This window comes from Selaginella moellendorffii, unplaced genomic scaffold (genome assembly GCF_000143415.4).
Source record: "Selaginella moellendorffii unplaced genomic scaffold, v1.0 SELMOscaffold_35, whole genome shotgun sequence".
Classification (NCBI taxonomy): Eukaryota; Viridiplantae; Streptophyta; class Lycopodiopsida; order Selaginellales; family Selaginellaceae; genus Selaginella; species Selaginella moellendorffii.
The window spans coordinates 679,362-691,541 of NW_003314296.1; the positions used below are offsets into that span (position 1 = coordinate 679,362).

Sequence of the window (12,180 nt, forward strand, 5' to 3'; positions counted from 1 at the left end):
TTTCATACATCATTTGTTTATATGAAGTGATACTATTTAGTTTGAACAATACTCTGGTGACTTTCAGTGGATGATAAATAAAGTTCTTTACAATATACTAGAGTTGACTAATGACTTCATTAATGATGTCTTGATCTATTCAAAAGGGACATAGAAAAAAAAAAGTCCATAATATTTATAAAATGTTAGATCAGTTATGGGAAGTTGAATTAAAGTTAAAACTAAAATGTGTGTTTAGATCCAAAGACATGATTTATCTTAGGTATTATATTTCTCATGAAGGTTTGTAAGTTGATCATGATAAACTTGTGGCTATTCTAAAATTTCCATACTACACCATTACAAATGTTGTTGAAGTTGTCAACATTATATTTCCTTTTGTCTGAAGACTATAAAAAGGCATTTATGGATTTGAAAGAGTTGTTGACAACTTTTTTAGCTTTTGTCTATTTTAACTATACTCAACCTTTCATTTTACACATAAATGTTTTTTATATCAATTTTAAAGGTTCCTTAATATAAAAAAGCGTGTTGTAGCAAGTTACAATTGCCCCGTACTTGAGACTTGACTAGTTAGGTTGCCAATGGAGTTGAATTTACCTTTATAATTGTTATGAGCTACTGATGTTAAGTCCTGAGATTAATATTTAATGAGCATTCTTCCACTAGTTTAAACAAAATTTGTTGAACAATTGGGTTGTATACAAATGAGACAATAGCTGCAATACAATTCCCATCATTGTCCATCTATGGTTTTATTACAATCCCTTTTGTACACATAAGAACAAATCACATACCATAAGATTGGGAAAATTAATTAATACTAGGTCATCTACTTTATATTAATGTTATTTATGTGATGGCCTCATAACATACTTTTCAATGGTGATAAATTATAGATGTTATGGCAATATAAGGTCCAAGTGTATAATTATAATGCTATATACTAATATTAGCATAGTGGGATTTTAATAACCATTGGATTGGTTTCAATTCAAACCACTTGCTTCTATATATATATTAAAGTTTTTGGGCTAATTAAAAATGCACATTTCTATATTCCATTTCCATATTCTATGCACTTATCGGTAGAATTAAATTTAAGTGATGGTAATGCTCTAGATTTAATAATTTAATAAATACAAAAATATAAAGTTATAATTATTGTTATTATTATATTTTATTTTCAATAATTATTTATATGTTTAGTAAATATTATTAAAAATGTATTATATTATATACCTTTGTTCTTATGATTTCCATAGTCCATATCATAAATTAAGAATAGATAAGGTAAGACTTAGGCTTTTTACAATTATTCCTGTTTACCATTTAGAATTCACTAATTTTTTATTTTTTAGATAAATTAATACTAATCTTATGATATGTTAAATTTTTGTTATACTATCATTAATAATCCCATATTCATTTCTTAAGCACTTTATACATATATATGTTTATATATATATATATATACTGTGTGTGTGTGTGTGTTCGTGTGCATGAAATATAGAAATAGAAATGTGCATATTCAATTAGCCCAAAGCTTATATACAAGAGCAAGTGAAACCAATCCAATGTATATCAAAATCCCTAATATACAACATTGTAGCCATACACTTTGGATACACATACATATACATCTACTATACTGAACATTGTAATGCTTATTTACTCTCTGGTAGCTCTCGCTTGCTTTGGCTCTTGAGGCCAAGGATAATCAATTTGATTCTTGCTTTTGGAACACTAATCTGTAGTTCCAATGGCATCTAAGTCTTGAGCTGTTCTAGCAGCCAGGAAATATCCAAAAGAAGTCAATTGAAAACGCTCATGCAAGTCAAGTGGTTAGAGAAATGTCTCTCTCAAATCTTTCCAATGAACTCGGGATACTGTGCACAGCATCTTGTATCAGGCCCGAGCTTGCTTGAGAGAAGAGTAAGGACGGGTTGAAAGAAACGGCACCTGTAAAACCGCTGCTTATGATTATGTCTGATCGGCACAGTTCTTGCCTGTTGGCCATCCCAAACGGGTGTTGTGCTGATTTGAGACGTACCTCTCAAACTGTCCACGATCCAGAAGAGCTTGTGCTGCTCACTCTCGCGCAACAGAGCCTCCATGTTAGAAACAATAAAGAGTAAAGCAGAGAAGAGAACCAACGGTCATAGAAATCAGAGCCGAGTATATTATCTTAATTAAGTTGGGCTGACACTTGGTAAAAACAAGTGAAAATCGCCTTGGACTGGCCATGTCTTGAGCTGCATAGCACTGCAGTAAACCTCTTCCATACGTCCTGCCAATGAGATTGATCACAATCCCTGGACAGGAGCTCAAAGTTTTAGCCTTTGACATGAAAGCCCCCAACGTTGGCTGCTTGGCTTGTGCGGCGCGAGTAAGGCTTCCGGAGGATAGATTCCTGGAGGACAATCTGGAGTCGATCTTTGGGAGGTCCGACTCTTGCACAATCCGAGTGTTTCCCACAAGCTCCTTGTGGAGCATGACTCGAGGATCGTGCATCACTGCAGCCATGAGCCATCATCGGGCAGGTTTCCATTATTGTTTTCAATCCCAGTACTGCATCCGAAATGGCAAGTCTAGAATCTGCCTGCTGCTTGCATTTAACCAAAGAAATGGTGTGCATCCGAGCCATGCTTCGCCCCACAAATAGTGAAATATTGGAGGCCACACGCATCCAAGGTTGCATTTCCCGGACCAGGCACTGCGGCACGAGAAGTTCCTGTACGATCCTGCGATGAATGCATCGACGTTCGGGCAGTCTTTGATCCCATTCGCCTGCCGTCCTCGCTGCGTTATGCCTCAATGGGTGCAATGCTCTTGTTTGGCGCGATGCCGCGACAAATGTGGTGACATGAAATGTGATACTTCTTGCATAGGCCAATTCAGGGTATCTGGTGCAAATGGAAGAATTAACGCAGTGCATGCCGAGTTGGCACTTTTTCATGAAACACAAAGGTCATTTCAAGACACCGTGCTCGGCCATTTTGTCAAAGACATGCTTGTCTTGCTCATTATCAGCTTGAACGAAAAAATACAATATGCCCGAACGTGGTTTCTTGTGCGACGATGTAAATATGGCGCTATGGATATGCCCGTGCAGAGCCTCATGGCTTACATAATTCCTTGCTCGCCGCCTATGGCTGATATACGTGAGTCAGAAGCATGTCAAATGGAAGATAGTGGTAATTTAAACTATTGCAAGAACATCTTGAGTATTCTTTGCCCAAAATGGTGTTCACAACCCAAAACTAACGTGGTTTCATGGACATGCTCTTGTCTCAATCTGGAAACTCGAGGAGTCAAGCCGTGTGTTTGAAACTATGCCGGAACTGGCTATAATCACGGTAAACTCAATGCTGACAGTATGTGCCCTAGCCAGGCATGTCGAGCAAGCAAAGCTTAATACCTTGCAGCAAGAAATGTCACGGCTTGAACTGCCACGATCGCTGCTTTTGGACGCTCCGGTGACAAAACTCTGTAACTACAATTGCAAGTAATGCCGGATTCACCTCCACAGGCGCTTCAGAGTTTTCTTTGGTATTCTTGGAAAAGCGATGAGGATGATATCGATGAGGAGATAGACTAAACAATCAAGCCACGAGCTAGGAATGCTAGGGTTGGGTAACAAGTATCATGCTGGAGCGGGAAGATCTGAGCTACTTTGTAGCTTTGCCATACATTGTCTCTGGTTTGTGTAGGCTGGCCGAACTTTGTCGCCGCGGCTAGAAAAGATTCGGGGACAAGTTAGAATTCTTGCATTTTCGCTCGCCATGTCATGACGACGTCGCGATTTCTATGTTCATGCAGGCGAATGAAACACCATAACCATGTGATTTGGAGCTCTTATCGGTGCAAAGAAAAGGCCACCACAAAGGCGCTACGAAAGGAGGCATGATCTCTCTCTAGCATCTGCTGATTCTGACGGTGGCGCCATTGGCTATGAAGCTATTGTAGTCGAACCTCACGCTCTTGCTCACGCCAGGGCCCGTGGCTGTGACGATCACGTACTGGAGGCCCCAGCCCAGAACATCAACAAGATCGCCTCCCAGGTGCACATCCAATCGGCAGAAGTTACTGAAACATCCGGCAGTTCTTGTGAAAGTGTTAAGGGCGTCACGCTCAAAGTCATCTCCGGGGCCATCCAAGTCGTAGAACGAGTAGCCGTTGCCATTTGCGTTGAGCAAGAACATGTCTACTGTGGCATCGGTGCCTGCGAAAGTTGCATCCAAGGTTTTCACCTCCAACTTGTAGCTGCATTGCTGCAATCGGGGAGAAAGGCAAATATCAAAGAGAGGAATCCGCAAGAACACTGGACCTGAGCTTGGGTTGCAGTGAAGATCAACGCCTTCAAGATCAACAGGAAGACAATTTGCTCCAGCTTGAGTCCCATTTTTAGCTTCACTGGTAAAGAAGAGCGCAAGGGAGGCGATGGTAATTTGAGTTAGATTTAGAGCTGTATTTATATTCAAGAGTCTCCACCAAAGTCAATGCGATCGTGAAATGGATCTTTATAGAGCGGAAAAACGATCCCTTGAGTAATGTTGATAGATTTTGGTGAAACTTTAGCAATGGCATATAAAAATCTATTATGCATGACGTACATGAGGATTGAGAAAATAGTTGCTAAGAACTAGGGCATATAGCAATATATGCCCACTGGAGGTATGATGCCAGGAGGGCTGTGACACGATGCTCGAGGAAGATATGGAACGGAAAAAAATGGTTTCCAAAGGTTTGATTGCTTGAAATATATACTCAAGATTCGGTTGCGAATACTTTGATGCCCAACACGGGCATATCTTTGGATTTCGACACTTTCGGCAAGATGACGATGGTGGGAGGCAACCGTTGAGGTTTGCCATCTTGCAGCCAAGCCGGAGAAATGGTGCTGTTTCGTGTAGATGACGATCGATAGTTCGTGCAAATGCTTCAAACCATGCCTTGTGTTGAGCTTAAGCTGTGAGCGCTGTTTTCGATCCGGCTAGCCAACACTTGCTTTGGATTCCAACCTGAGTACTATACAAACTCCAAAGCTCGTCAGCAACACAGCCTAGAGCACCGGTGGAGTGTAGCCCAAACTGTGGAGATCAATGTACTGCGTCGGTACCTGTCTGTGCCTGTGAGACTTGACGGCCGCCAGGAATGCCCCTACTGCTAAAACGAGGAGTAGTAACAGGAGCAGCACCACACCTGCGTGACGAGCCTGGCTGGCTTTGGAAGCGCCTTGGGACAAGCTCTCTGCCCAGTTTTCCGGAAGAACTCCTTTTCCTTTGGGACCAGCGGCAATGTTGAGTACAGGATGAAGTCCGTTCTGGAAAACCACGAGTGTCAATCGGAAACGAATTGTATGTTTTGCATACCTCCATCATTCCATAAAACATTTGCGAGAGCTGAATGACAATTTGCTCGTAGAAGATCGAGGCAGGCTGTGATCTTCCATGGCACCAATCGCATTTGGTGCTGTCCATCGAGTGGTGGCACGGTCCATGGAAACCGGGGGTGTCTTCTTCCGAGAAAAGCTCGCACACTGGCTTGTGCCATATTCCACGAAATATCTCCTTGGCACTAGACGCTGAGATGGTCATATTGAAGGCGACCCGTTTTGAGGATTTTTCTAGCGCTGCCACGACCTGGCAAACGTAAATCACACGAGTCATGAGAGATTCGTCGTAAGGAAAATGCGCAAAACCAACCTCTCCAAGCGTTTGAGAGCGTCCACATCTGCAAGTGTTCGTGATTGCCTCGCACATCCTCCTGCATGGAAAACCAAGCCCAGCGGCCTTGAAAACTCTAGGAACCGATGCTTGAAGTGCTGCAAGAGCGGACGAATCTTTGGCTGCGACAGAAGCTACAAAAGGCTGCGAAACAATCAGAAAAACTATCGTAACAAAGGTGTAGAAAACTTACAAGAAGTTCATCCACAACATGATCAAAAGTTCCGCACGATGGAAGCGCCAGACCACACCAAAATTCCTGTACAGCTGTGGCACACTCCGAGCAGCTGGAATAGCCTAGACAATCACAACATTACATTCACACACTCCACCAAAAAAGAATTTTCCTACCTTCTTTGTCGATTCCTTCGAGAGGATTTCTAGAAACCGCCCCAAAGGCCTCATACCTGAAAGCACAATCCGTCACACTGCTGGATTCCAAGTCACAAATGCGAGCAAATGGAGTGCCAGCGGTGTCCACTTGCACACACGAATCCCTGCCGCCAAAGGCATTGCATCGCCCTCCATCCGCGAGCGCCTGGCCAATTTCTTGAAGAAGAACACGCTGCGACGCCACCGCAAGCCCTGCCGCCGATTCCAGCGCCTTGCCGAGCTCCGCAATGTCTGTGACACCAATCAATCGATGAAGGAGGGAGAGAGAGGAGGAAGAGAAAACCTAGCGATCGTAGAGGCCGGGCAAGCGCCATTAGTAACAAAATCCATAGCAGAGCCTTCATTGTAACCTAAAGGGACGATCACACCCTTCTTTTTCCGAGATTATTCCCTTTAAAACCTAGTATATTCGATAGTTCTCTGGTTTTAGGGTTTACGCGTGGATCACCAGTCCCGCTTGACGTCACTGGCAAGAACTAGTCATCCGCGATGAAACATTCTCGCGAGGAATGCAGGCCGGCCAATGGCGCTGGCGCTGCGAATCACGATCCTCCTCATCGGCGGTCTCGTCCTGGCGCACGATGCGAGTAAGCTCTCTCCTCTCTCCAGGCATTTCTTCTCAAGCTCGTCTTTTCCAAGGGTATATCAACATCGATTGCGGCGGCGCGATCGATTTCACGGATTCTCGAGGCCAGGCGTGGGTGCGCGATGCCGGATTCACCTCCACTGGTGCCGTCGCGAGAGTTTCCATTGCGAATTCTTCTCGGGAGCTCGGATCGCTGCGATATTTCCCGGATGGATACGATGAGAAGAGTTGCTACGAGGTTCCAGTGGTGCTGGGCAACAAGTATCTCGTCCGAGCAACGTTCTTCTATGGAGACTACGATGGAAAGAGAAAGCCGCCAAGCTTTGACCTCTATCTCCAGGCGAGCCACTGGACTGGCTTGACAACGAGTTTGGACAAGGCAACGAGCAGCGAAATTCTCGCGGTTGCTACGAGCAACAGCTTGAGCGTGTGCCTTGCTGCTAGTGCCGCTGGGAACGTTCCATTCATTTCCTCCTTGGAACTGAGGCACCTGGAAGCAACCATGTACGAGGCACTGTCTCCGGATCGTGCTCTTCTCCTGTTTCAAAGGCTGGACATTGGATCTTTGTCCCCGACGAGTATCAGGTATGGTTTTCTTCCCTTTGTCTTGATTTGCTTGTTGGTGATGCTTGAACTTTCTGTAGACTTCCTGATGATACGTATGATCGCATTTGGACGTCCGACTTTGGTGACGAAGATTATCCCAGGCTAGTCACCCAAAATCCGGTAGCTCTTGGATCGTCGCCAGAACAGGCTCCTCTTGCAGTTATGCAAACTGCTAGAACGAAGCCTGTCAACAGTTCGTCTGACTTTTCATACTTTCTTCCATTTCCTGAGATATCTTCGGGGCGGAAATACTGCATCATACTTTACTTTGCGGAGGTGACAAGTATGAATTCTGGAGATTTAAGAGAGTTTGACATCATTTTAAGCGGCACCTCGCTGAACAACACTCCAGTCTTTCAGTCAGTAAACGTGGCAAATCAAGCGGGAGGAGCTTACATTGCACTCGAGCTCCACGACTACAATCGAACATTTTATGGGCCCGTGAGAGTGAAACTTATTCCAACCCAACGATCGACACTGCTGCCGTTTCTCAGCGCTCTCGAGGTGTACACAGTTTTGGATGGTTTAAGCGCCGGGACTTTTGCATCAGACGGTACTGTAAATTCTCTTGGCTCATTGTTTGATTTGTTTTCCTTGTAGCGGCGGCATTGTCAAATGTGAAAGAGACATTTAATCTCGAAGGGGCCGGAGATCCATGTTTACCGTCGCGGTACAAATGGGATTGGATCAACTGCGACAATGGAAGTCCTCCAAGAATCAATGCACTGTAAGTTTCCTTATTTTGTTTGCTTTGATGTCTAAAATTCTTGTCATGGAGGACTTTGTCAAATATGAAACTCCAAGGAGCTATACCGAACGGACTTTCACGTCTCACTGGGCTCAATATCATGTAAGCGTGGATCTTTTGCGCTCTCTTACATAGATTTATTGCAGACGACTCGATGGAAATCATTTAACCGGCGGTTTGCCTGATTTAAGCGCACTTAAGAACTTGACTCTTTTGTAAGTTTGGATATTCTCTAAGCACTGTTCCGTAATGTTTGACACACAGGGACCTTCACAGTAATAGCTTAAGCGGACTGATTCCAGCAAGTATCACTAGCCTTCCTAATCTTCAAATGCTGTGAGTATGCTGAGCATTTTCTGGCATGGATTAACTGGATGGAGACCGTTTGCAGGTACTTACAGGACAACAACTTCAGTGGCCCCAAACCATCCGTGGCCAACACGAATATGTTCATGAAGTAAGCTACTGCTGTGCTTCGCACTATTTTCTGACTGAAATCCTTTAATTTGCAGCACTTCTGGTAATCCTTGTCTCTTAGAAGACTCTCCATGCTTCAATGCTGCAACGACTGGTGTCTCCAGACACAAACACCATTTACGACGTCTTTGGATATCTCTTGCCGTCGGCTTGCCTGTTCTTTCTGCAATCACAGTCTTAATCTATTTCTTGAGAAGATTCATTGCCGCTGAAAAACGTTTTGGTAAGAATGTCAAGAATTTCTATTTTCTTCACTTAATCTCTTTACTTTTAGATCCTGTCGAAACTCCGCGGCACCCTTGTTCCATTTTTCGGCTCGACGAGCTTATTCTAGCTACGCAAAACTTTTCGAAAGAATTGGGAAGAGGGGGATTCGCCAAGGTATACTACGGTGTTCTTCCTGATGGACGAGAAATAGCTGCCAAGGTGTATTTTCAAGAGAATGAGCGACTAAGAAGAAGACGTGACGCTTTCTTAAACGAGGTGAGTTTCCAAAGCTTGTATGCTGTCATATAACAAGATGATACAGGTGGAGATACTTTCACGGGTGCATCACAAGAACCTGGTTTCTCTTATTGGCTACTGTGTTGAATCTCTGAGCCTTATCGTCGTCTTTGAGTACATGTCAGGAGGAACTGTACAAGGAAAACTCCATGCTGGAACTCAGGCATGTTTAACGTGGGAGACAAGACTTACGATTGCTTTGGATGCCGCTCAAGGTATATTAATTCAACTTTTTGTTTCTTTTCTCTGTAAGCTGAATTTCGCTTTGCTGCAGGAGTTGAATATTTGCATACTTGCTGCATACCTCAGGTCATGCACAGAGATTTGAAGAGTAGCAATATTCTGCTGAGCGACAAAATGATGGCTAAAGTCGGAGATTTTGGTATTTCCAAGTTCCTCTCTCCCGACGATGATATATCGAATTCAGTCAAAGGAACACCTGGATATGTCGACCCAGAGTATGGTTCTTTCTCCCTTTGTCACTCATGTTTATACTGCATTCACAGATACTTCGCCACGAATCGTTTCTCAGAAAAGTCCGACGTCTACAGTTTTGGGGTAGTGCTGCTCGAACTGATATGTGGTCGGGGGCCACTCGACTTGGAACTGATGGACCAAGGATTGACACTGATTGTTTGGGTAAAATCTTGTTTCCTTCTCATCGGTCCTGGTGAAGTAATATTTTCCTTGTTTTTCTCAGTTCAGGTCCCTCGTCCAGAGCGGAAAAACAAGAGAAGTGGTCGACCTGAGACTGGAAAACACGTACAACTTGGAATCCATGCAAAGAGTGGTAGATACTGCGAACTCGTGCATCGAGAGCGATCCTTCCAACAGGCCCGACATGAGCACCATCGTTGGAGAGCTTAAAGAAGCACTCTGGCTCCAGCGTCAGCAGCTTTCTCCCACAGATAAGATGATAGTTCCGCTTTTACTTCTTCACAGATCCATGCGACAAGAACGCTGCTCTAGAATTGAAATGGTCTCGGCCTCTTCGTACTAGGTGAGGTTTCTACTTTCAACTGCAGATTTAAAACGTGATCTTTGTACTTGTGGCAACTTGTCCAGGCTGCTCTCATGGGAAAAGTAAAAAAAAAAGCTCTCATGAGGTCTCGAGCCTAACACCGAGGAGAAGAAAGCATTGCCCTGTAAGCTAGTTTCTTAGTACTTTTCTTTGTCCAAAGGATTACTCCTAGTTCGATTGTCACTGAGTTTGTGTCTGATAAAACTGTATTGACTTCAAAGAAACTTAACTTCAAGGACCTTCGTGCCTTTCTTGCTCGAACTATTACAATGGAAAGAAGAGAACTTCCAGCCACTGTAAACAATAATCCTATAGGGCTGAGAAAGATCTGAGATAATAGACGAAGTTGAGAGGTCAAAAGAAATGCTACGTACTGTTTGTTTGCTCTCAAAAGCCACAGTAAGTGATGTTGTCCATGGAGTGGAAATAGCAGCCGGCTGCCTCTGGAGTACACATCTGGATCATCTCGCACGACCAGCAGCCCAGGCTGCCTCCTTTCTCGCAGGTGACATTGAAAAACGGCTCGCAGCTTGGCCGAGACGAATCACGGTGGCAAACTCCTGGCAACTTGAAAGTTAAAACCACAAAGACTTCTGGCTCCAAGGAGTACTACCATATTGCGTTCTGTAGAGCAGCTTCCGAGCGCTCTTGAAACCAGCCGAGAATCCCTGCTTGTTCCTACATCAGCTCCAAGAGAAACAAACATGAATCTGTTTCGAGTACCTCTTTGTCCACAGGGAATGACGTTGGACTGGAAGAAGAATCCAGTAATCCGTGCAGCTCCCTGTTTCCTACAGTTTCGGACAAGAAAAAACTCGAGGACTTTCAGCAGCGAGGAGCACTACAATTACCCGAAACAGAAGCTCCCAGCAGTAGAATTACTGAGACGATCATCAAACGTGTCATTCTGGCTCTTCGACAAGGAAAGCTGGAGCGGAACAGAGCAAAGAGAAGAAGCACGCTGCTGGCGCTGGAACAACACAGAACTTCAAGCACGGAGAAACTAAAAAACCAGCCGAGCGAGTGTCGTAATATGACGGCTCCAAACAACCAGGTAATAAACGTGGCCGAGAGCTTCCCACTTTCCTGCAAGCAAACTTTTATTGATAGTATATAAAATGTAATGCGGGCATATGATGAGAGACGTGTCACCTGTGCCGATTAGACACCATCGCCAAGAGCTCGAATCGAAATCCGGCCGTGCATTCGTCCTGTGACCACACCATTAAGTTAGCGTCAGGAGGTCTCGCGCACTCTCTTTCGCGTAAGCATGAGCAGCGACCACGCATACCATTAAGAACTTACGCTCTAGGCTTTCGAAATGAGAGGATTGTAGGCTTCTTTAAGATCCCATCCAACGAGGTGTGAGAAAGACAAGTTGCTCCCGCTCCTGAGGCAACTTGGAGTTTCTCTGCTAATCATCAAGCGAAGATGTGAGTCGATTCAGTAGAACAGTAATTCTAATCGAAAGCGCAAGTGAGCTTACTTGATTTGGACGGAGGGACGTACTATCCATCTCTGAAATCCTCATACTTTCATTGCAAAAGAGTATATACTGAACTTTTCCTCTCAGAAGTCTCAACACGCTCTTCCCAAATTCGAACAATATTTCAAGTCTATCCTGGAGCTCTTGTTCTTGTGGGTCACTTCTCCACGAGCTTGTGCTTTGCTGTTTCAAATCGTCCTCAAGACATTTAAAATTATAAGGGATAACACCATTTAAGATCCTTAGCTGCATTTCGACAACAAGATGCCTGGAAAAGAGAGATTAGAATGACACATGAAACATTTACGAAACATAGTACCTGACGGTGATGCCATCTACGTTGCAAAGCTTGTTTGGAGGAAAAGGATGACAAAAAGCCGCTTGTGTCTGGTGCTCGCATGCGTGGATGGAAATCCTAGCAAATAGAAAAATAAGACAAATAAAAAACGAACTTGCTTGTGCTATGTCCACCACCCTTTTTTTTCTGCCTTTTCTGCCTTTTTTCTCTTTGGATGTCCAACTGAGCTTTTGATTGAGAGTACACCATCCAAAGAAGGGAATTTGGTGCTGCTTGAGGATAAGGTTGAAGATAAGATCCATCTGGTTTAGAAATCCTCGAAGCTCTTGTCT

General features: G+C 44.0%; 2 protein-coding genes and 1 long non-coding RNA gene across 4 annotated transcripts; 1 reads left to right on the forward strand and 2 right to left on the reverse strand.

Annotated features, from left to right (window-relative positions):
• Positions 1-4,720: 4,720 nt before the first annotated feature.
• LOC9656463 lies at positions 4,721-6,483 on the reverse strand. Its single transcript, XM_024682872.1, has 6 exons — positions 6,406-6,483; positions 6,081-6,353; positions 5,923-6,026; positions 5,709-5,873; positions 5,376-5,645; positions 4,721-5,326 (listed from the first exon to the last, which is right to left on the reverse strand). The coding sequence occupies exons 1-6, from the start codon at positions 6,464-6,466 to the stop codon at positions 5,066-5,068; spliced, it is 1,134 nt and encodes a 377-aa protein (XP_024538640.1). The 5' UTR covers positions 6,467-6,483; the 3' UTR covers positions 4,721-5,065.
• Positions 6,484-6,573: 90 nt separating this feature from the next.
• Positions 6,574-10,302, forward strand: LOC9657200 (probable LRR receptor-like serine/threonine-protein kinase At1g67720). 2 transcript variants are annotated; one of them, XM_024682682.1, is made up of 15 exons: positions 6,574-6,709; positions 6,762-7,293; positions 7,353-7,867; positions 7,915-8,041; positions 8,093-8,164; positions 8,209-8,277; positions 8,327-8,398; positions 8,454-8,519; positions 8,575-8,762; positions 8,814-9,022; positions 9,069-9,258; positions 9,318-9,501; positions 9,550-9,682; positions 9,744-10,043; positions 10,109-10,302. In XM_024682682.1, the coding sequence occupies exons 1-14, from the start codon at positions 6,646-6,648 to the stop codon at positions 10,041-10,043; spliced, it is 2,721 nt and encodes a 906-aa protein (XP_024538450.1). In that variant the 5' UTR covers positions 6,574-6,645; the 3' UTR covers positions 10,109-10,302. The 2 variants fall into 2 exon arrangements, with proteins under 2 accessions (XP_024538450.1, XP_002977700.2); XM_002977654.2 differs by lacking the exon at positions 10,109-10,302 and having other exon boundaries at positions 9,749-10,001.
• LOC112349055 lies at positions 10,290-10,616 on the reverse strand. Its single transcript, XR_002993268.1, has 2 exons — positions 10,439-10,616; positions 10,290-10,381 (listed from the first exon to the last, which is right to left on the reverse strand). It is a non-coding gene; the product is annotated as an uncharacterized LOC112349055 (long non-coding RNA).
• Between the last annotated feature and the right edge of the window lie 1,564 nt (positions 10,617-12,180).

Bases quoted from the DNA above. Each gene is read 5' to 3' on its own strand.
- LOC9656463 (XM_024682872.1), bottom strand. From the start codon at position 6,466: ATGAAGGCTCTGCTATGGATTTTGTTACTAATGGCGCTTGCCCGGCCT. The intron at 6,354-6,405 runs GTTTTCTCTTCC...TTGGTGTCACAG, and splicing joins CCGGCCTCTACGATCGCTAG to ACATTGCGGAGCTCGGCAAG. The intron at 5,874-5,922 runs GTAAGTTTTCTA...ATTGTTTCGCAG, and splicing joins ATGTTGTGGATGAACTTCTT to CCTTTTGTAGCTTCTGTCGC.
- LOC9657200 (XM_024682682.1), top strand. From the start codon at position 6,646: ATGGCGCTGGCGCTGCGAATCACGATCCTCCTCATCGGCGGTCTCGTC. The intron at 7,868-7,914 runs GTACTGTAAATT...TTTTCCTTGTAG, and splicing joins CGGGACTTTTGCATCAGACG to CGGCGGCATTGTCAAATGTG. The intron at 8,165-8,208 runs GTAAGCGTGGAT...GATTTATTGCAG, and splicing joins CTCACTGGGCTCAATATCAT to ACGACTCGATGGAAATCATT.